The 22,446-nt window shown below is 39.6% G+C and overlaps 1 protein-coding gene and 1 long non-coding RNA gene across 3 annotated transcripts in view; one reads left to right on the top strand and one right to left on the bottom strand.

The window, feature by feature from the left end:
• The first annotated feature begins 244 nt into the window (after window positions 1–244).
• The window catches only part of LOC139756891 (uncharacterized), a 45,935-nt gene continuing 23,733 nt past the window's right edge, over window positions 245–22,446 (top strand). Inside the window, exons 1-2 of the long non-coding RNA XR_011714458.1 lie at window positions 245–3,832; window positions 7,871–7,969. This is a non-coding gene — a long non-coding RNA (uncharacterized lncRNA). The remainder of the gene's footprint in view (window positions 3,833–7,870; window positions 7,970–22,446) is intronic.
• The window catches only part of Ssu72 (Ssu72 CTD phosphatase), a 42,039-nt gene continuing 21,417 nt past the window's right edge, over window positions 1,825–22,446 (bottom strand). For both annotated transcript variants that reach the window (XM_071676780.1, XM_071676779.1), the window contains exon 6: window positions 1,825–18,634. In XM_071676780.1, the coding sequence (XP_071532881.1) occupies window positions 18,533–18,634 (102 nt within the window). In that variant the 3' untranslated portion in view covers window positions 1,825–18,532. The remainder of the gene's footprint in view (window positions 18,635–22,446) is intronic.

Raw genomic sequence — 22,446 nt, 5'->3', positions numbered from 1 at the left:
TATATATATTTATATTTTTTTTATTATACTTTGTCGCTGTCTCCCGCGTTTGCGAGGTAGCGCAAGGAAACAGACGAAAGAAATGGCCCAACCCCCCCCATACACATGTATATACATACGTCCACACACGCAAATATACATACCTACATATATATATATGTAGGTATATATATATATATATATATATATATATATATATATATATATATATTTTTTTTTTTTTTTTTGCTTTGTCGCTGTCTCCCGCGTTTGCGAGGTAGCGCAAGGAAACAGACGAAAGAAATGGCCCAACCCACCCCCATACACAATGTATACACACACACGTCCACACACGCAAATATACCTACCTATACATCTCAATGTACACATATATATACATACTCAGACATACATATATACCCATGCACACAATTCACACTGTCTGCCCCCATTCACTCTCATCGCCACCTTGCCACACATGGAATACCTTCCCCCTCCCCTCTCATGTGTGCGAGGTAGCACTAGGAAAAGACAACAAAGGCCCCATTTGTTCACACTCAGTCTCTAGGTGCCACGCAATAATGCCCGAAACCACAGCTCCCTTTCCACATCCAGGCCCCACACAACTTTTCATGGTTTACCCCAGACGCTTCACATGCCCTGATTCAATCCACTGACAGCATGTCAACCCCGGTATACCACATCGATCCAATTCCCTCTATTCCTTGCCCTCCTTTCACCCTCCTGCATGTTCAGGCCCCGATCACACAAAATCTTTTTCACTCCATCTTTCCACCTCCAATTTGGTCTCCCACTTCTCCTCGTTCCCTCCACCTCCGACACATATATCCTCTTGGTCAATCTTTCCTCACTCATTCTCTCCATGTGCCCAAACCATTTCAAAACACCCTCTTCTGCTCTCTCAACCACGCTCTTTTTATTTCCACACATCTCTCTTACCCTTACATTACTTACTTGATCAAACCACCTCACACCACACATTGTCCTCAAACATCTCATTTCCAGCACATCCACCCTCCTGCGCACAACTCTATATCCATAGCCCACGCCTGGCAACCATACAACATTGTTGGAACCACTATTCCTTCAAACATACCCATTTTTCCTTTCCGAGATAATGTTCTCGACTTCCACACATTCTTCAAGGCTCCCAGGATTTTCGCCCCCTCCCCCACCCTATGATTCACTTCTGCTTCCATGGTTCCATCCGCTGCCAGATCCACTCCCAGATATCTAAAACACTTTACTTCCTCCAGTTTTTCTCCATTCAAACTTACCTCCCAATTGACTTGACCCTCAACCCTACTGTACCTAATAACCTTGCTCTTATTCACATTTACTCTTAACTTTCTTCTTTCACACACTTTACCAAACTCAGTCACCAGCTTCTGCAGTTTCTCACATGAATCAGCCACCAGCGCTGTATCATAATATTCACCATTTCCCGCCTCAGCGAGGTAGCGTTAAGAACAGAGGACTGGGCCTCTGAGGGAATATCCTCACCCGGCCCCCTTCTCTGTTCCTTCCTTTGGAAAAAAAAAAGTGAGAGGGGAAGATTTTTTTCTGACTGCTCAATCAATTTAAATGCAGCTTGAATACCATATAGTGCTGCAGTAAACATGAAAGATTTTCATGGTAGTTTTACTTTGTGAGATTTCTTCATGAGCAGTTCTTGCTGCAGTAGTTTCCTTTTTGTTATTAAAGAAGCAATATTGCTTTTGGTTGTTTTCATGCATTCCCTGCAAAATTTGCTTAGGAAGCATTCAGGGAGGGAACGAAGCAAAACCCTACCTTTTGAATTGAGGTTACATCTAAACCACTCTCATTAATAGCATCTTTTATTCTTACATCAAAAGGTGTTGAGAACTTTGGATGTTGATCAAATACCTCAGTTCTCTTAGCAGCAAAAAACATTTGTGGGATTAGGTGGTGTACATTAAAGCCTTAATTTTTACCTTAAGCCAAGTTCTTTGTGCCTTAAATTCTTAAAGAAAGCTTGCCAAAATCTGCATACAGACTTTCAACTGTAGAGGATCTGAATGCTCCAGTGTATATTTCAATACTAGGATTATGGACATCAACCAGTTTGAGGATCATCAGTGGCTGATGAAAGCTTCTGCAACAATATACCACTTTTGGTCATCATAATAAATCATTCGTTTCCTTTCTGCTCCCCCTGAGCACTGAGCCACTGCCATTAAAATATTTAGCAACTTGTCTCTCTACATTTAAGGTTTTTCATATATTGCGCCCCTGTCGATATTTTATCAAAACTTTTGCCTCCTTTTCATATGAAATGATTGTCTTTTAATAATACATGTAGAGTTGCAGATCTTTTAACTGATTCTGTTAAATGTATAGCTATAGAGGCTTATTCAGAGGTATTAAAACCATAATTTTTTTTTTTTTTTTTTTTTTTATACTTTGTCGCTGTCTCCCGCGTTTGCGAGGTAGCGCAAGGAAACAGACGAAAGAAATGGCCCAACCCCCCCCATACACATGTACATACACACGTCCACACACGCAAATATACATACCTACACAGCTTTCCATGGTTTACCCCAGACGCTTCACATGCCTTGATTCAATCCACTGACAGCACGTCAACCCCTGTATACCACATCGCTCCAATTCACTCTATTCCTTGCCCTCCTTTCACCCTCCTGCATGTTCAGGCCCCGATCACACAAAATCCTTTTCACTCCATCTTTCCACCTCCAATTTGGTCTCCCTCTTCTCCTCGTTCCCTCCACCTCCGACACATATATCCTCTTGGTCAATCTTTCCTCACTCATTCTCTCCATGTGCCCAAACCACTTCAAAACACCCTCTTCTGCTCTCTCAACCACGCTCTTTTTATTTCCACACATCTCTCTTACCCTTACGTTACTTACTCGATCAAACCACCTCACACCACACATTGTCCTCAAACATCTCATTTCCAGCACATCCATCCTCCTGCGCACAACTCTATCCATAGCCCACGCCTCGCAACCATACAACATTGCTGGAACCACTATTCCTTCAAACATACCCAGTTTTGCTTTCCGGGATAATGTTCTCGACTTCCACACATTTTTCAAGGCTCCCAAAATTTTCGCCCCCTCCCCCACCCTATGATCCACTTCCGCTTCCATGGTTCCATCCGCTGACAGATCCACTCCCAGATATCTAAAACACTTCACTTCCTCCAGCCTCTCACCATTCAAACTCACCTCCCAATTGCCTTGACCCTCAACCCTACTGTACCTAATAACCTTGCTCTTATTGACATTTACTCTTAACTTTCTTCTTCCACACACTTTACCAAACTCCGTCACCAGCTTCTGCAGTTTCTCACATGAATCCGCCACCAGCGCTGTATCATCAGCGAACAACAACTGACTCACTTCCCAAGCTCTCTCATCCCCAACAGACTTCATACTTGCCCCTCTTTCCAAAACTCTTGCATTTACCTCCCTAACAACCCCATCCATAAACAAATTAAACAACCATGGAGACATCACACACCCCTGCCGCAAACCTACATTCACTGAGAACCAATCACTTTCCTCTCTTCCTACACGTACACATGCCTTACATCCTCGATAAAAACTTTTCACTGCTTCCAACAACTTTCCTCCCACACCATATATTCTTAATACCTTCCACAGAGCATCTCTATCAACTCTATCATATGCCTTCTCCAGATCCATAATTATCTACCTAATATGTAATCTTATCAACAGGATCTTGAAAGTGGTGATGTACAACAGGTATCCAGATTATTATTAAAAAGAGTAAAGTCAGCAACCATTGGAATAGTGTCTACAACACTCCTAACACTTAAATGGTGAGCATGATCCAGTAATTCCATCACAGATTGGCAAAATATATGAATATAAAGGAAACTTGAGCCTATGAAATGATAGATTAGCATTCAAAAATAACAGAAAATTCACAGAACGTCACATTGTTGGCCTGGCCCCATAATAAGTGAAGTATACCCAAAGTGGGTGTGAATAATGCATTTAACTGGTCCTAATATCAGAGGAAGACATGGAAATGACATTTTCTTTCTATTGAGTTTGTTTTCTTAATGTATTTCATGCTTAGGTGCTAACATAAATATATGTAAATATTGACATATGTTGCTTTTTATCTAATGAAAACTGTACTTCATATATACTCTAATTTCATACATAGGCACAGCAATATAAGCAAAAAACTTGCATATGTATATATATAGAAACATTACAACACTCGCGCACATACACACACATATTTTATTTATTATTTATATTGCTTTGTCGCTGTCTCCTGCATTAGCGAGGTAGCGCAAGGAAACAGATGAAAGAATGGCCCAACCCACCCACGTACACATGTATATACATACACGCCCACACGCACATATACTTACCTATACATTTCAACATATACATACACAGACATATACACATATACACATGTACATATTCATACTTGCTGCCATCATCCATTCCCGCTGCCACCCCACCACACTCGAAATGCTACCTCCCTCCCCCTGTGTGCACATGAAAAAGAATAAGGCATTTGGACAATTTTTGCTGGGAAATAGTGCAAATGACTGGGAGATGTATAAAAGAAAGAGGTAGGAGGTCAAGAGAAAGGTGCAAGAGGTGAAAAAGAGGTCAAATGAGAGTTGAGGAGAGAGAGTATCATTAAATTTTAGGGAGAATAAAAAGATGTTTTGGAAGGAGGTAAATAGAGTGCATAAGACAAGAGAACAAATGGGAACATTGGTGAAGGGGGCTAATGGTAAGGTAATAACAAGTAGTGGTGATGTGTGAAGGATATGGAGCGAGTATTTTGAAGGTTTGTTGAATATGTTAGATGATGGCAGATATTGGGTGTTTTGATCAAGGTGGTGTGCAAAGTGAGAAGATCAGGGAGAACGATTTGGTAAAGAGAGAAGAGGTAGTGAAAGCTTTGCAGAAGATGAAAACCGGCAAGGTGGCGGGTTTGGATGGTATTGCAGTGGAATTTATTAAAAAAGGGGGTGACTGTGTTGTAAACTGGATGATAAGGATATTCAGTGCGTGTATGGCTCATGGTGAAGTGCATGAGGATTGGCATAATGCATGCATAGTGCTATTGTACAAAGACAAAGGGGATGAAGGTGAGTGTTCAAATTACAGAAGTATAAGTTTGTTGAGCATTCCTGTGAAATTGTATGAGAGAGTATTGATTGAGAGAGTGAAGGCATGTACAGAACATCAGATTGGGGAAGAGCAGTGTGGTTACAGAAGTGGTAGAGGACGTGTGGATCAGGTGTTTGCTTAGAAGAATGTATGTGAGAAATACTTAGAAAAACAAATGGATTTGTATGTAGCATTTATGGATCTGGAGAAAGCATTTGATAGAGATGCTCTCTGGAAGGTATTAAGAGTATATGGTGTGGAAGCAAGTTGCTAGAAGCAGTGAAAAGTTTTTATCGAGGATGTAAGGCATGTGTACGAGTAGGAAGAGAGGAAAGTGATTGGTTCTCAGTGAATGTCATTTTGCGGTAGGGGTGTGTGATGTCTCCATGGTTGTTTAATTTGTTTATGGATGGGGTTGTTAGGGGGGTTAATGTAAGAGTTTTGGAGAGAGGGCCAAGTATGCAGACTGTTATGGATGAGAGAGCTTGGAAAGTGAGTCAGTTGTTGTTTGCTGATGATACAGCGCTGGTGGTTGATTCGGGTGAGAAACTGCAGAAGCTGGTGACTGAGTTTGGTAGTGTGTGAAAGAAGAAAGCTGATATTAAATGTGAATAAGAATAAGGTTATTAGGTACAGTAGAATTGACTCACTTCCCATGTCCTCACATCACCACTACTTGTTATCACCTTCCCATTTGCCCCCTTCACTGAAGTTCCCATTTGTTCCCTTGTCCTACGCACTTTATTTACCTCCTTCCAAAACATCTTTTTATTCCCCCTAAAACTTAATGATACTCTCTCACCCCAATTCTCATCTTTTTTTTTTTCTTTTTTTTTTTCAAAAGAAGGAACAGAGAAGGGGGACAGGTGAGGATATTCCCTCAAAGGCCCAGTCCTCTGTTCTTAACGCTACCTCGCTAACGCAGGAAATAGCGAATAGTTTGAAAGAAAAGAAAGAAATATATATATGCAAGTGTGAAGAGACTTGCGTTGTTGGCATATATGGGCAGGATATTGGAAGTGTTGTTTCTTCGGAAATATTCTAGGTCTTTGCCTATTATTTATTGCCAAAGTCCTCCATTACCCCAGGATTACACTGAGAAAATGTGGCTATTTTCTCCCATGAATGTGAATTCATTGGGGATGCCTACTCCTCATCCTTATGTGGTCCCCACTTGAATTCACTGGGGATGCCTCCCCCTCTTTCTTATGAGGTGCTCAACAAAAAATCATGAACTTGCTCTTTTCTGTACTTTTTTCATGTTATTCTTCTTCACTTTCCTCACCAGCTGATAAATCTTATAAGTGTCCCTCCTGATAACTTAAGGTAATGTCACTGTGTTCAAATGACCTTCAGATGGATTGCTGTGCAGTTTTAGTGGTGGCTGTAGAGGTACTGAGGAAATCTGAATTTTTTGTTTCTTCGTAATGGAGTAGACCTTCATATGCTAGTAATAGCTCTATACTTCAGTGAGATATCTAAACAGAGGCAGGAAAAGCTAGAGCATCAGTTGATGTTGGCTGCTGTTTCCAAGGAAAACATCAACTGATCACTGCTTAAGGGTCAATGGCAACTTTGAAGCCGGTAGCACAGCATGCTCCACTGTGGCACACTTTCCTCATGAGAGAATTCTCTTGAATATTCACTGACAACCCTCACCTTTAATCTTCTGTCATTCAAAAACTTTTGAATAAACCTTAATTCTATAGTCTATGTTGTGGCCCATTCTGTGGAACCGCTAATGATGAACTACTTACAAGTAGTATCCAAGGCCTTGTCTTGATCAAACAAAACTCCTATTTGTATTCTGATGATCAGCAAATCCTATCTCAACATTACTTGATATTCTTTCCAAGGGATCTTTGGTAGATGAAAACTTCCTAAAACCATATTGTTATGGAGTAATATCAGTTTCTTTCAAGGTACCGAACCATTTGTTCGCAAAGACAGCTAGTCAGTGCAATACGTCTAGGGCTTGTAACAATGGTAGAATCTTTACGTGGCTTAAGAATTGCAAATATATGGGATATTTGTATCTTCCTGATACACTAAGCATCCATATTACATTAAATCCAACTAGAATTAGTTGGAAGCTTAAGGAAGATGTTTTAACATATAGTGTATTTCATCTTTCCTTGGAGCAGTAGCTTCAGTGTCCTATAAAGCTGATATTTCTTTCATGCAAAATGGTTCATTACAGTTCTCTTCCTTATTAGAGAAGCCAGATATCGTAATTTCTTAGAACAGTTGACACTGTTGAGAAATCTTTAGCAAGAATATTAGCTACTACAGAAGGGAAAAATGCTTTCCAACAAACATATTTATTCTCTTGCAAACATATTCAGGTTTGGTACTGGGGTTGATATCCTCCATATCCTTTATACATGATGCCCTCTTGGCTTTCTTGAAAGCTTAGTTTTTCTTTTAAAGATACTTTTTAGTAAATTTATTTGTTAACCATAGAATTATTATCACTTCATCTTCTGTTTAAAGATCTAAGAATCTTCCATTCTTCATCACAAGACTGTTTCCACATGATGGCTGTGGCTTTTGGTTATTGGTTTTAGGAACACTATTTTCAGATCTGTCCAAAATATTGTTTAGTAAAATAATCAAATGCTTCCTCAATACCATGAAATTCACACTTTTTTGAATAATTAAAGATTGTAGTTTACATTCATCCTAATTGGTCATCTCAACTTTCCATCCAGGAGGGCTATTTGGTGTATCATATTCTGCTCTACTCAACAAGACTAGAAAGTGATCATGACCAGTTTCTAAAAAAAATTATCACTAGAGCAAACTGACAGGTCAGTACCATAAGTTTTTCAATTTGTACATAGTAATAGATAGAGATGTCATTGTTTGATAATGTCATCAATTAATCTCCCTCTTGCATCTTGGCTATTGCATTCTTCAGTCCATAAAGAGCTCTGTGCAATGAAAACACCAAACAATAGAAAGGGTTTAAGAATATGTTTATTGGTTCTTCAATATCAGTTTGCATAACGTCTCCTGCTGGAGGGAGATATAAGGAGCAGACAGTAATTTCAAATTTCAAATTAAGGTACCTCTCAATTTATTTGATAATTACGTTCTTGAAAATGGTCATGTAAATCAAATAATGTAAGTGATGGATATTAAGGGAATTCATTATTGATACGACAGTACTGAATATTATACCAGTGAAAAACTACAGTATATACATATCAGGAAATAATAAGTACTACAATATACATACCATACATTGAAATAAAAACAGAAAATAACAGACTTAATTACAGTACTTACATTTACTGCTGTTCCTGAATTGCTCACTGGTGCTGATGGGGAGGGATGAGGTGAGCACTTATATTTACTGCTGTTCCTGAATTGCTCACTGGTGCTGATGGGGAGGGATGAGGTGGGCAGAGTTAATGGGGAAGGGGTCATGTAGGTATGTTGATGTAGTTGTGGAAGGTGGTAGTGACAGTCAGTTGAGTTACTTTTTTTTTTTTTTTTTTTTTTTTGCTGTCTCCCGCGTTTGCGAGGTAGCGCAAGGAAACAGATGAAAGAAATGGCCCAACCCACCCCCATACACATGTATATACATACGTCCACATGCGCAAATATACATACCTACACAGCTTTCCATGGTTTACCCCAAACGCTTCACATGCCCTGATTCAATCCACTGACAGCACGTCAACCCCGGTATACCACGTCGATCCAATTCACTCTATTCCTTGCCCTCCTTTCACCCTCCTGCATGTTCAGGCCCCGATCACACAAAATCTTTTTCACTCCATCTTTCCACCTCAAATTTGGTCTCCCACTTCTGCTCATTCCCTCCACCTCCGACACATATATCCTCTTGGTCAATCTTTCCTCACTCATTCTCTCCATGTGCCCAAACCATTTCAAAACACCCTCTTCTGCTCTCTCAACCACGCTCTTTTTATTTCCACACATCTCTCTTACCCTTACATTACTTACTCGATCACACCACCTCACACCACACATTGTCCTCAAACATCTCATTTCCAGCACATCCATCCTCCTGCGCACAACTCTATCCGTAGCCCACGCCTCGCAACCATACAACATTGTTGGAACGACTATTCCTTCAAACATACCCATTTTTGCTTTCCGAGATAATGTTTTCGACTTCCACACATTCTTCAAGGCTCCCAGGATTTTCGCCCCCTCCCCCACCCTATGATCCACTTCCGCTTCCATGGTTCCATCCGCTGCCAGATCCACTCCCAGATATCTAAAACACTTTACTTCCTCCAGTTCAGTTACTACGCTACTATATGTTCATGGCTGGTCTTCCTCCTGAGTGTTCTTTTTCATTATAAAAAAACCTAGTGCTCTTTGTTTAGCCTTCATTGTCTTTTCATGGTGGACTTCTCATAGCAACTGATGTCAGGGTATTTTGGGCAACCTTTAAACTCTGTTCTGTGTTTGGGTCATCCTTGTCAAACATGGCAAGAGCATGCTTCTTGCACTGCTCAGGCAACGCTTCACCACCAAATTACCAGTTTAATGATGATTGTATTATTCTAAACTTATGTCAGTTAAAAAATGGTGTAAATGTACTGTGCATATTGTTCTAAAAATGGTGTAAATCAAACTTGCATAAATCAAGAGGTCCCTCTTTACTCTTAATGCTTCCACTTGTGATGCAGTCCTTAAAGAAACTATATAACAATTAATTTCTGATTCTAAAATAATGGAGGATTGAATTTTTGATACAGTCAATACAGGAAGTAAGCTCTCATTCCTTAACTTGGTTTCATATATGCAAGTAAATTTAAAGGGGGTTTCATTCCATAAAACATTAAGATCTTGCCAATGGAACAGTATTCCTTTTCAGCTCTATTGTAGAATACTATCCATTTAAATATCTATGTATTTTTGAACTGAGAATTTCTTCTAAGGAGTTCTTCGAGCTTTTGAGTTTGCCTGCTGATGACTTTACTGGTTTAGAATCATGTCTAGGCAATGCAACAAAAGAGGAGTCCTTTAAGCTTTTGAATTTGCCTGCTGGTGACTTTACTGGTTTAGGATCATGTCCAGGCAATACAGCAGATGATTGGGGTGGATCTCCCATGTTATATTACTTTGCAAACAAAGAGCAGGATTAATTTCTTGTTTCCTTGAATTTTGGCCCTTGAGAGCACTTGATGAGCATTCTTTTAGACGTGTGCCTGAAGGATTCTCCCCAGGAGTGCCAAAAGATGCTCCATAGGAAACATCTGAATGATATCTTCACAAGATAGCAACTGAATGATGCCTCATTGAGAGGATATCAGAAGAAGCACTTGATCCACTGTCATCATGAACGAGAGGAAGTTTTGGAATGTCATAAGGCAATACTCTTTGTCCTTCTTTACATGGAGAAGTAGCTTGTGATTGCCAAGTCAGTAATATTCCATTAGAACCAAAGCTCTCTAAGCATGAAAACCATGAATGCCAGTAGTACATATCCATTTAGTGTAGTCATCAACCACACTTACAGGTCAAGAGTACTTGTCCATGTCCTTTCTATAAAAACTTCTTTTCATGGCTTTTAGTTCCTGTATCACTGCACTCATTAGTAATGGTTCCCTGTCAGCATTATCCAACTGATTTAGAATCTTTACGGTTGTGATCAGGTCACCCTTAACTCTTTTCTCCTCCATTTTGAGCAGATGTGCAGCCCTCAGTTGCTCATACCTCAGCTATCCTAATTCATGTACAATAATTACTGCCTTTTTCTAGAGTCTCTTAATTATTTCTTTGTGCTTCTTTATGTGTGATGTCTAGACTTGAGAAACATTCCAGTTACGGTCAAATTAAAATAGTTCACCAAACACATCCTGATCTACTTATTTAAGTACCATTCTATAGTTTGCCCGCAGACAGTTTGTCTCAACAATTCTCCTGCTGTAAAGCTTGACAACAGGTTTGGCACAGTGCCAACTCCTAGGTGTTTTTCAGGTGAAAGTTCCAGTAGCTCATTTCCCACTAAAGAATTATCATAATTCACTGTCCCTTTTGTTTCTTAGTCTCTTGTATGCTGATGAAATCATTGTTCTTTCATGAACTTAGAATCATTTGCAAACACGTTCAAGTAAAAATCTAGTCTATTAGACAAATCATTTATGTATACCCAGAAGCGCAGAAAGCCTAAGACTGAGCCAGTATCAAGCCACCGGTGACACTATCCCAATTTGAGAATGCTCCTGTAAACTCCATCTTTTGCTCTCCTCTGCTAAGGTGATTTTCAGTCCAGTGTAGGAGCCTACATTATTCCTGTGAGTAAATTTAGCTTAATGACCAACCTTCGATGAGGTAGTGTCAAATGCTTTCTGACAACCAAGGGACACAAGGTCTACCCTTACAGCTCCTCTTTTGCCTTAGATGAAGCTGCAGATGGTTGGCCATTTGGTTCCTGATTTTATTCTCCAGTATTTTACAGACCACAGTTGTTGGTAATACTGGTTTGTAATTCAGGAAATTTCCTTATCATCTTTCTTAAAGATCAGCAGAACATACGTCATCTTTCACTCCTTTGACATTACTTTCTTGAGCATCATATTGTGCAATATTTTGAGTAGCCTTAGTAGACATTAGATAGAGCCTCTGCAAACGCTGCACTAAACTTGCCCTCTGCCAGTGGCCTGTTAAAGGGTGAGGCACTAAAGGGTAAGAAGTGACATTGGAGTTCACTAGTCATGAAGACTATTGCTGTGGCCATCCCCTCGAAGGAAACAGAAGGAAACAGGTGTCAGAGATGTAGGTAGATAGAGAGATTTTGAGTAGCCTATCAAGCATATCTGCACTTTACTTCAGTACATTCAGAGAAACGTCAATGACCATGAGCTATATATGGGTAAAGGTATTTTAATAGCATAATTCATCAACACTATGAGCAGTGTATGGTTCAAGGTGTATTAATAGAATAATAAATTAGGACAATGAGCCATATGTGGGTCAAGATGTCTTTATATCTTAGTCATGACCTGATATCTATTCAGTGCCTTCAATGACCTCTTCCCCAACCTATGTTGCTGAAATTAGGGCTATAGTGTCTTCTACCGTGAAAACATTGACCTTCATCGTTTAGGTCCTAAAAAGTTTTTACCTGTGCATCCCTTACTTAACTTGATCAGCAGCTCTTTAACCAACAATTTGATTCTGATGAGCTTATGTGTCTCATCTATTCATTTATTTCTAACAAGAGTCTTTATCACAATTATAAGACCATGGTGGCAGTTTTTTTTTTTTTTTTTTTTTTTTTGCGAGGTAGCGCAAGGAAACAGACGAAAGAAATGGCCCAACCCACCCCCATACACATGTATATACATACGTCCACACACACAAATATACATACTTACACAGCTTTCCATGGTTTACCCCAGACGCTTCACATGCCCTGATTCAATCCACTGACAGCACGTCAACCCCGGTATACCACATCGATCCAATTCACTCTATTCCTTGCCCTCCTTTCACCCTCCTGCATGTTCAGGCCCCGATCACACAAAATCTTTTTCACTCCATCTTTCCACCTCCAATTTGGTCTCCCACTTCTCCTCGTTCCCTCCACCTCCGACACATATATCCTCTTGGTCAATCTTTCCTCACTCATTCTCTCCATGTGCCCAAACCATTTCAAAACACCCTCTTCTGCTCTCTCAACCACGCTCTTTTTATTTCCACACATCTCTCTTACCCTTACGTTACTTACTCGATCAAACCACCTCACACACCACATTGTCCTCAAACATCTCATTTCCAGCACATCAATCCTCCTGTGCACAACTCTATCCATAGCCCACGCCTCGCAACCATACATCATTGTTGGAACCACTATTCCTTCAAACATACCCATTTTTGCTTTCCGAGATAATGTTCTCGACTTCCACACATTCTTCAAGGCTCCCAGGATTTTCGCCCCCTCCCCCACCCTATGATCCACTTCCGCTTCCATGGTTCCATCCGCTGCCAGATCCACTCCCAGATATCTAAAACACTTTACTTCCTCCAGTTTTTCTCCATTCAAACTTACCTGCCAATTGACTTGACCCTCAACCCTACTGTACCTAATAACCTTGCTCTTATTCACATTTACTCTTAACTTTCTTCTTTCACACACTTTACCAAACTCAGTCACCAGCTTCTGCAGTTTCTCACATGAATCAGCCACTAGCGCTGTATCATCAGCGAACAACAACTGACTCACTTCCCAAGCTCTCTCATCCCCAACAGACTTCATACTTGCCCCTCTTTCCAAAACTCTTGCATTCACCTCCCTAACAACCCCATCCATAAACAAATTAAACAACCATGGAGACATCACACACCCCTGCCGCATACCTACATTCACTGAGAACCAATCACTTTCCTCTCTTCCTACACGTACACATGCCTTACATCCTCGATAAAAACTTTTCACTGCTTCTAACAACTTGCCTCCCACACCATATATTCTTAATACCTTCCACAAAGCATCTCTATCAACTCTATCATATGCCTTCTCCAGATCCATAAATGCTACATACAAATCCATTTGCTTTTCTAAGTATTTCTCACATACATTCTTCAAAGCAAACACCTGATCCACACATCCTCTACCACTTCTGAAACCACACTGCTCTTCCCCAATCTGATGCTCTGTACATACGTTCACCCTCTCAATCAATACCCTCCCATATAATTTACCAGGAATACTCAACAAACTTATACCTCTGTAATTTGAGCACTCACTCTTATCCCCTTTGCCTTTGTACAATGGCACTATGCACGCACTCCGCCAATCCTCAGGCACCTCACCATGAGTCATACATATATTAAATAACCTTACCAACCAGTCAATAATACAGTCACCCCCTTTTTTAATAAATTCCACTGCAATACCATCCAAACCTGCTGCCTTGCCGGCTTTCATCTTCCGCAAAGCTTTTACTACCTCTTCTCTGTTTACCAAATCATTTTCCCTAACCCTCTCACTTTGCACACCACCTCGACCAAAACACCCTATATCTGCCACTCTATCATCAAACACATTCAACAAACCTTCAAAATACTCACTCCATCTCCTTCGCACATCACCACTACTTGTTATCACCTCCCCATTTGCGCCCTTCACTGAAGTTCCCATTTGCTTCCTTGTCTTACGCACTTTATTTACCTCCTTCCAGAACATCTTTTTATCCTCCCTAAAATTTAATGATACTCTCTCACCCCAACTCTCATTTGCCCTCTTTTTCACCTCTTGCACCTTTCTCTTGACCTCCTGTCTCTTTCTTTTATACATCTCCCACTCAATTGCATTTTTTCCCTGCAAAAATGGCAGTTGTATATCACAGTATTCCACAAATGAAATCCCCTTTCCTGTAATTCTAGTACACTGCTGTCATGACATCTGATGCTACTTAAAATTGGTTGTGTTTGTATTGTAATGTAAATTTGGCAATGCTAATTGAAAATACTTGCCCTTACTTCCACTACAGAGGAATCTTTTGAGTCTTCATAGCTATCAAATTATGTTACAGGCAATGCAAAAAAATATTGGATACCTGAAAAATAAATAATTGTCTACTTTTAATATATATATAATCTAAAATGTCAACAAACAAACAAGTGTTCAGCATGTTTGAATATGAGGTAATGTGTACACAGCACACCTGCTAGTATTCAACTGCTGGTTTCACTGTTAGTGAGGCGGGAAGGAGTGCAACTTGACAACCACGAAAGTTCTAGCTGACTAAGCAGAGGGTAAGTGACATCTGCTTAGTGAGCCAGCACTTTAGTGGTTGTCAGGTTTCACTCCTCTGACCCAGGTATCTTTTCTTTTCTTTCTGCCTCACTAAAGTGTGGACTACTGCCATTCTGTCCACAAATATACAGTCTCTCATTATATGTAAAATCTGACAACACTTAACTCACACAACTCATTCTTTGTAACTCTAGATCCTGCGGTGAGCAGTATGCGCTAGCCCTGCCTTTTGGCAAACTGTTAGGAGTAGACAGAAGTAGGTAGGAAAATTTAGGCAGGAGCATTAGGTATAAGCAGTAAGTAGGAGCCTTAGATAGAATTAGTCATTAGGAATATTAGGTGAAAGCCTCTGCAAACACTGCACTAGACTTGCCCACTGCCAGTTAAGGTGAGGCACTAAATGCTAAGAAGCTGCACTGGAGTCCTTTTGTTATGGAGACTCTGTTGCTGTGGCCACCCCTTTGAGGGAGTTCCAACTGGAACAGCCATCTGAGATATAGATAGAGAGAGAAGTTCACTGAGCCGAAAAGACAGATGGAAAGTATCTATGCTGGACCTACACTTTTGACAATAGTTTGAAATATTTTCATAAAATTTTTAAATCTGTGGAACTAATGTAAGTAAATACAGTTTCATCATTTTTATATGTAAAAGAAATGTAGTGAAATCATCCATTTTCTAAGTGAGTATGGTTACCATTATTAGAGGTTAGATGGACATACAAAGTAAAATCAAATTATATAAAAACCTAAAACATTAACAAGGAATACAATGATTCTGTCTACATCATCTCATTCTCATTTATTGCAATTTCACATTTTCCAGGTCTGATGTATCAAAATCTCGTTTCATGTGTTTTGCTTTCTTGCAGCATTAGCACAAGGAAAATTTTCAAATTGCATATAAGCTAGTACACTTTTCACTGCTACATCAAATAATATAGACTGAATTTTTTTTTAATTTTTCAATTCCCATGAGTAGCAGCTTCCTCCAAGGCTTATATTGTACTGTACATTAAATAGTAACATCATTTTCCCACTGATATGAAATCCACCACATTCGTAGTTAACAGAAAGGATAAGATATATAGGAAAAAGTGAAGAACCAAACCTATGAGTGACGTTGAGGGGAATCTTAAAGTGGTGTAAGCACTAAAAGCTGGTAATGAGGGAGTAACCTCAATCACTGAGCCATTCTTCCCTCTTACAGTGGCACCACAACCCATGTTGTTAAATTATTTTTACTGATATATACAAATTGATATTTTAATTCAGTACAAACACATGAGAAAATAAATAATATATTAAAATGTCTCCTCTGGGAACAAAGAATGAATTTATGTAACATTACTGCATCACAAATTAACTTATGTAACATTGTTTTTTCTTAAATTGAAATCTACTTTACTTAAAGTGAAGAGCTAACCTCCTGAGAGACTTTGAAGAAGCTCTAAGTGGCATTGGGCTCATGGAAGGGATAATGGGAAGGTGGACAAAGGAGTATAAACCATCACACTCATTCGTTCCTCCATCTCACTCTCGCTCTACCACTACAAACCCCTATCAAAAGTTTCTTTGATGGGTTAATATTGTTTAAAGCTCTTTCCCTTTTTTAATTTTACATTCAGTGTTGCACGATACATCCTACATTTTTATTCACGACAAATGTGAAAGAAATGTTATTAGCACCAAGGGAGGCAGATGGTAAAGGAGTTATCACTTTCCCACCCACTCACTCACAGCTTCTTAGATTGGTTATTATTAAGTAAATCTTTTAATCTTCATTTCTATGTTCTGTATTTGTACATCCTATATTTAACTTGTTCATCACAAATGTGAAAGAATCAAAATTAAGCAGGTGATGGGTTTTCCAGCATCTACCCTCCTACTTACTCACTCCATCACTATAGGTCCTTACAGTTGGCTTCTTTGATTGACAGTCAGAGATGAAGGAGTATATCCAATAAACTGGTGAATGCTCTTAAGCTTCTGCACATCTTTCATACAGTGCACTTATAATTTTTTCATGCTTGTTTGCCATTTCTTGCATTAGCGAGGTAGCACCAGAAACAAGCCTCATTTGCTCACATCCATTCTCTATCTATCATGTGTAACGCATTGAAACCACAGCCCCCATATCCACAACTAGGCCCTATGGACCTTTCCATGGTCTACCCAGCACTAATATTTTTATTTATTACTTTGTGTACTAAGGTGCACAATGTATGAAGTTGCCTCTTATAAATGTTAAGAACAAATGACAGAGAGGGGTCTTAGGTGGAAGCAAGATTCTGGAAAGTATTCCCATCACCTTTGTTTTAGAGCTGAATAACATATGTAACATACTTAAATACAATACTCCATGCTTTACTTTTTTGTTCAGATTCTGTATGTCCAATAATAATATAACTGAACTGTACTGTATGTTTCTTGACATTTTATTCACATATTTGTATGAAAATTCCTGGCTAGGAACACAATATCCCTTAATACATGTGCTTCTATGGGAAAATATGTTTTGGATAATGCAGTTTTGATTATTACAATGTATTCTGGAAAAGTAACCTTTGCAATAAATGAGAATGAGATGTACATTTATAATGAATGTTGAATCTATAAACATAACCATTTACTTCATCTTTACAATTAATACTGCTCATTTACTATATCACCCTCCATTCAGTGAACTCTTGAAAAATCATCTACAGTTATGCATATCAGAATTACCTGTATTACTTGAGCTAGCTTAAGTTTGTATAAGACACACATCACTTAATAGCATATATCAAATCTGGTATCCAAATACATCATCAAGAAATATCCTTTACATTCTTATACATCTAGTCTTTATAGATATTTCACATCAATTGCTATTTCAAAATTTCAGTAATTGCAAATCAAAGAGAATGGATCTTTTCACAAGTTATATTTCTGTGAGGAGGAAAGAACTATATTATCGGTATTATCAGCCTTTCTTCAATATGGTTATTTTTATTCACAACAGTATTATTTTTTCTTTTTAAAGCTGGTCATGCTGTTTTTGTAGCTCTTTAAAAAAAGTGTAACACAAGTACATGTATTAACAGTCACTGAACTTATTTCCAAGCTGCAGATCCAATATGGAAACAAAATTCTTAGCCAATTTATGCAAAGCTGATAAACATAGTAGTACCTAACACCATTAAGTTCTTGGTAAGTTTAAAGGGTGCTATATAAATATATATTACAAATAGGCTAAACATAACTAATAAAAATTTCTGCAAGAGGCAAAGCACTTAAAAATAGTATGTAAATAGAAAATATACAAAAGGTTATCAGATTCAAACTGAAACAATAGCTCCATAATAACCTTTTCATAATAAGACATGCAGTCTTATGTTGTCACTAACACACCATTAAAGTCAATAATGACTCCAAAGAGACAGTCTTATATGTTAGGTAACAGATGTGCTGCAGGACAAATTGAGTTGAATGCACATGAGACTGTGAGTGATGTAAAAATGTCTGTATCCAATATTCACCAGCTAATAAACTCTAATGAGAAAAAATATATGAACACTATTCTGTATCAAGGAATGGGCTGCTAAGAAATAAATTTTTAACGTTGCAATTCACACTGTCAGGATTTAGTAAAACTGTACACAGTGCAACACATTCCTCTGGCACTTGGTTTCAAACTCATGTAGAAGTTCATCAATGTCATTGTCCAAGTCTTCAGTGCCAGACAGCTGGAAAAATTAAAAAACACATGAAGAGACTGACATCAGACAGTACTTACATATAATGATACAAATGACAGAGATAAGTTCTGTAAAACTTGGGCATTGTTAACATGTATAAAGTCATACAGTCCTCCATCAAGGGCCCATATAAATTCAAGACTACATACTTGATACAATAGTTAAATTTCCCTCACCTACATCTCTTCTGAACTATTTCAAACTTTATCTGCAGTACCTACTTGATGTTTCATATTTTCATCTTTGTCTTTATATTACACTCCTTCATGTTTTCCTATTACTTCAGTGTGCAATTACAGCTAATCTTTGTTCTTCAATTTTTATTCATTTTAGCTGAGATGGCATGGAAAACTGAAGCCCTAATCAAGGCCATCCCATTCACACTATATAAATAAATATCACAACCTGAGCCAGGTACCCATTTTATCAACCAACCCTTAGGGGTGCATGAACAGCTGGGTTGACTTTGGTCAACTGCACCAACCAGGGTTTGAACATATGCACTTGACCCTGGGTGGCCTGTAAATGCATCACAGTAAGATGGAAGAGCAAACTATTTCTTTATACATCAAAGGGAAAATTTTCCTTTGCATCAAAAGTGTCTCATTCATTGCCACATTAAAAAAACAATTTCTTTTTCACACTGTTTACAGGCTGACTCCCTTTTGTCATAAATCAAACCAATTTGTTTTGATCTAAATGTAACAGGCTGGAAATTGACCTTAAAATTAAAGATAAAAGAAAGACAGATGAGCTGCAACACTTTTTCAGAGCTTTATTTTCCAAATTTTAGGGAGGCAAGTTGTTAGAAGCAGTGAAAAGTTTTTATCGAGGATGTAAGGCATGTGTACGTGTAGGAAGAGAGGAAAGTGATTGGTTCTCAGTGAATGTAGGTTTGCGGCAGGGGTGTGTGATGTCTCCATGGTTGTTTAATTTGTTTATGGATGGGGTTGTTAGGGAGGTGAATGCAAGAGTTTTGGAAAGAGGGGCAAGTATGAAGTCTGTTGGGGATGAGAGAGCTTGGGAAGTGAGTCAGTTGTTCGCTGATGATACAGCGCTGGTGGCTGATTCATGTGAGAAACTGTAGAAGCTGGTGACTGAGTTTGGTAAAGTGTGTGAAAGAAGAAAGTTAAGAGTAAATGTGAATAAGAGCAAGGTACAGTAGGGTTGAGGGTCAAGTCAATTGGGAGGTGAGTTTGAATGGAGAAAAACTGGAGGAAGTGAAGTGTTTTAGATATCTGGGAGTGGATCTGGCAGCGGATGGAACCATGGAAGCGGAAGTGCATCATAGGGTGGGGGAGGGGGTGAAAATTCTGGGAGCCTTGAAGAATGTGTGGAAGTCGAGAACATTATCTCGGAAAGCAAAAATGAGTATGTTTGAAGGAATAGTGGTTCCAACAATGTTGTATGGTTGCGAGGCGTGGGCTATGGATAGAGTTGTGCGCAGGAGGATGGATGTGCTGGAAATGAGATGTTTGAGGACAATATGTGGTGTGAGGTGGTTTGATCGAGTAAGTAACGTAAGGGTAAGAGAGATGTGTGGAAATAAAAAAAGCGTGGTTGAGAGAGCAGAAGAGGGTGTTTTGAAATGGTTCGGGCACATGGAGAGAATGAGTGAGGAAAGATTGACCAAGAGAATATATGTGTCGGAGGTGGAGGGAACGAGGAGAAGAGGGAGACCAAATTGGAGGTGGAAAGATGGTGTGAAAAAGATTTTGTGTGATCGGGGCCTGAACATGCAGGAGGGTGAAAGGAGGGCAAGGAATAGAGTGATTTGGAGCGATGTGGTATACCGGGGTTGACGTGCTGGCAGTGGATTGAATCAAGGCATGTGAAGCGTCTGGGGTAAACCATGGAAAGCTGTGTAGGTATGTATATTTGCGTGTGTGGACGTATGTATATACATGTGTATGGGGGTGGGTTGGGCCATTTCTTTCGTCTGTTTCCTTGCGCTACCTCGCAAACGCGGGAGACAGCGACAAAGAAAAAAAAAAAAAGTTTGAATGGAGAAAAACTGGAGGAAGTAAAGTGTTTTAGATATCTGGGAGTGGATCTGGCAGCGGATGGAACCATGGAAGCGGAAGTGAATCATAGGGTGGGGAGGGGGCGAAAATCCTGGGAGCCTTGAAGAATGTTTGGAAGTTGAGAACATTATCTCGAAAAGCAAAAATGGGTATGTTTGAAGGAATAGTGGTTCCAACAATGTTGTATGGTTGCGAGGCATGGGCTATGGATAGAGTTGTGCGCAGGAGGGTGGATGTGCTGGAAATGAGATGTTTGAGGACAATATGTGGTGTGAGGTGGTTTGATCGAGTAAGTAATGTAAGGGTAAGAGAGATGTGTGGAAATAAAAAGACCGTGGTTAAGAGAGCAGAAAAGGGTGTTTTGAAATGGTTTGGGCACATGGAGAGAATGAGTGAGGAAAGATTGACCAAGAGGATGTATGTGTCGGAGGTGGAGGGAATGAGGAGAAGTGGGAGACCAAATTGGATGTGGAAAGATGGAGTGAAAAAGATTTTGAGTGATCGAGGCCTGAACATGCAGGAGGGTGAAAGGCGGGCAAGGAATAGAGTGAATTGGATCGATGTGGTGTACTGGAGTCGACGTGCTGTCAATGGATTGAATCAGGGCATGTGAAGAGTCTGGGGTAAACCATGGAAAGTTCTGTGGGGCCTGGAAGTGGAAAGGGAGCTGTGGTTTTGGGCATTATTACATGGCAGCTAGAGACTGAGTGTGAACGAATGGGGCCTTTGTTGTCTTTTCCTAGTGCTATCTCGCTATCTTCCGCTTCCATGGTTCCATCCGCTGCCAGATCCACTCCCAGATATCTAAAACACTTTACTTCCTCCAGTTTTTCTCCATTCAAACTTACCTCCCAATTGACTTGACCCTCAACCCTACTGTACCTAATAACCTTGCTCTTATTCACATTTACTCTTAACTTTCTTCTTTCACACACTTTACCAAACTCAGTCACCAGCTTCTGCAGTTTCTCACATGAATCAGCCACCAGCACTGTATCATCAGCGAACAACAACTGACTCACTTCCCAAGCTCTCTCATCCACAACAGACTTCATACTTGCCCCTCTTTCCAAAACTCTTGCATTCACCTCCCTAACAACCCCATCCATAAACAAATTAAACAACCATGGAGACATCACACACCCCTGCCGCAAACCTACTTTCACTGAGAACCAATCACTTTCCTCTCTTCCTACACGTACACATGCCTTACATCCTCAATAAAAACTTTTCACTGCTTCTAACAACTTGCCTCCCACACCATATACTCTTAATACCTTCCACAGAGCATCTCTATCAACTCTATCATATGCCTTCTCCAGATCCATAAATGCTACATACAAATCCATTTGCTTTTCTAAGTATTTCTCACATACATTCTTCAAAGCAAACACCTGATCCACACATCCTCTACCACTTCTGAAACCATACTGCTCTTCCCCAATCTGATGCTCTGTACATGCCTTCACCCTCTCAATCAATACCCTCCCATATAATTTACCAGGAATACTCAACAAACTTATACCTCTGTAATTTGAGCACTCACTCTTATCCCCTTTGCCTGAGTACAGAATGGAAAAAGGTGAGAACAATGGAAGGGGAGTGGGGGAGGAATGGGATGTATTTAGGGAAACAGTGATGGATTGCGCAAAAGATGCTTGTGGCATGAGAAGAGTGGGAGGTGGGTTGATTAGAAAGGGTAGTGAGTGGTGGGATGAAGAAGTAAGATTATTAGTGAAAGAGAAGAGAGAGGCATTTGGACGATTTTTGCAGGGA

Source organism: Panulirus ornatus, chromosome 23 (assembly GCF_036320965.1).
Source record: "Panulirus ornatus isolate Po-2019 chromosome 23, ASM3632096v1, whole genome shotgun sequence".
Lineage (NCBI taxonomy): Eukaryota > Metazoa > Arthropoda > Malacostraca > Decapoda > Palinuridae > Panulirus > Panulirus ornatus.
The sequence above is the reverse complement of the archived record's forward strand: the minus strand, read 5'-3'. Positions and strand labels throughout refer to the sequence as shown.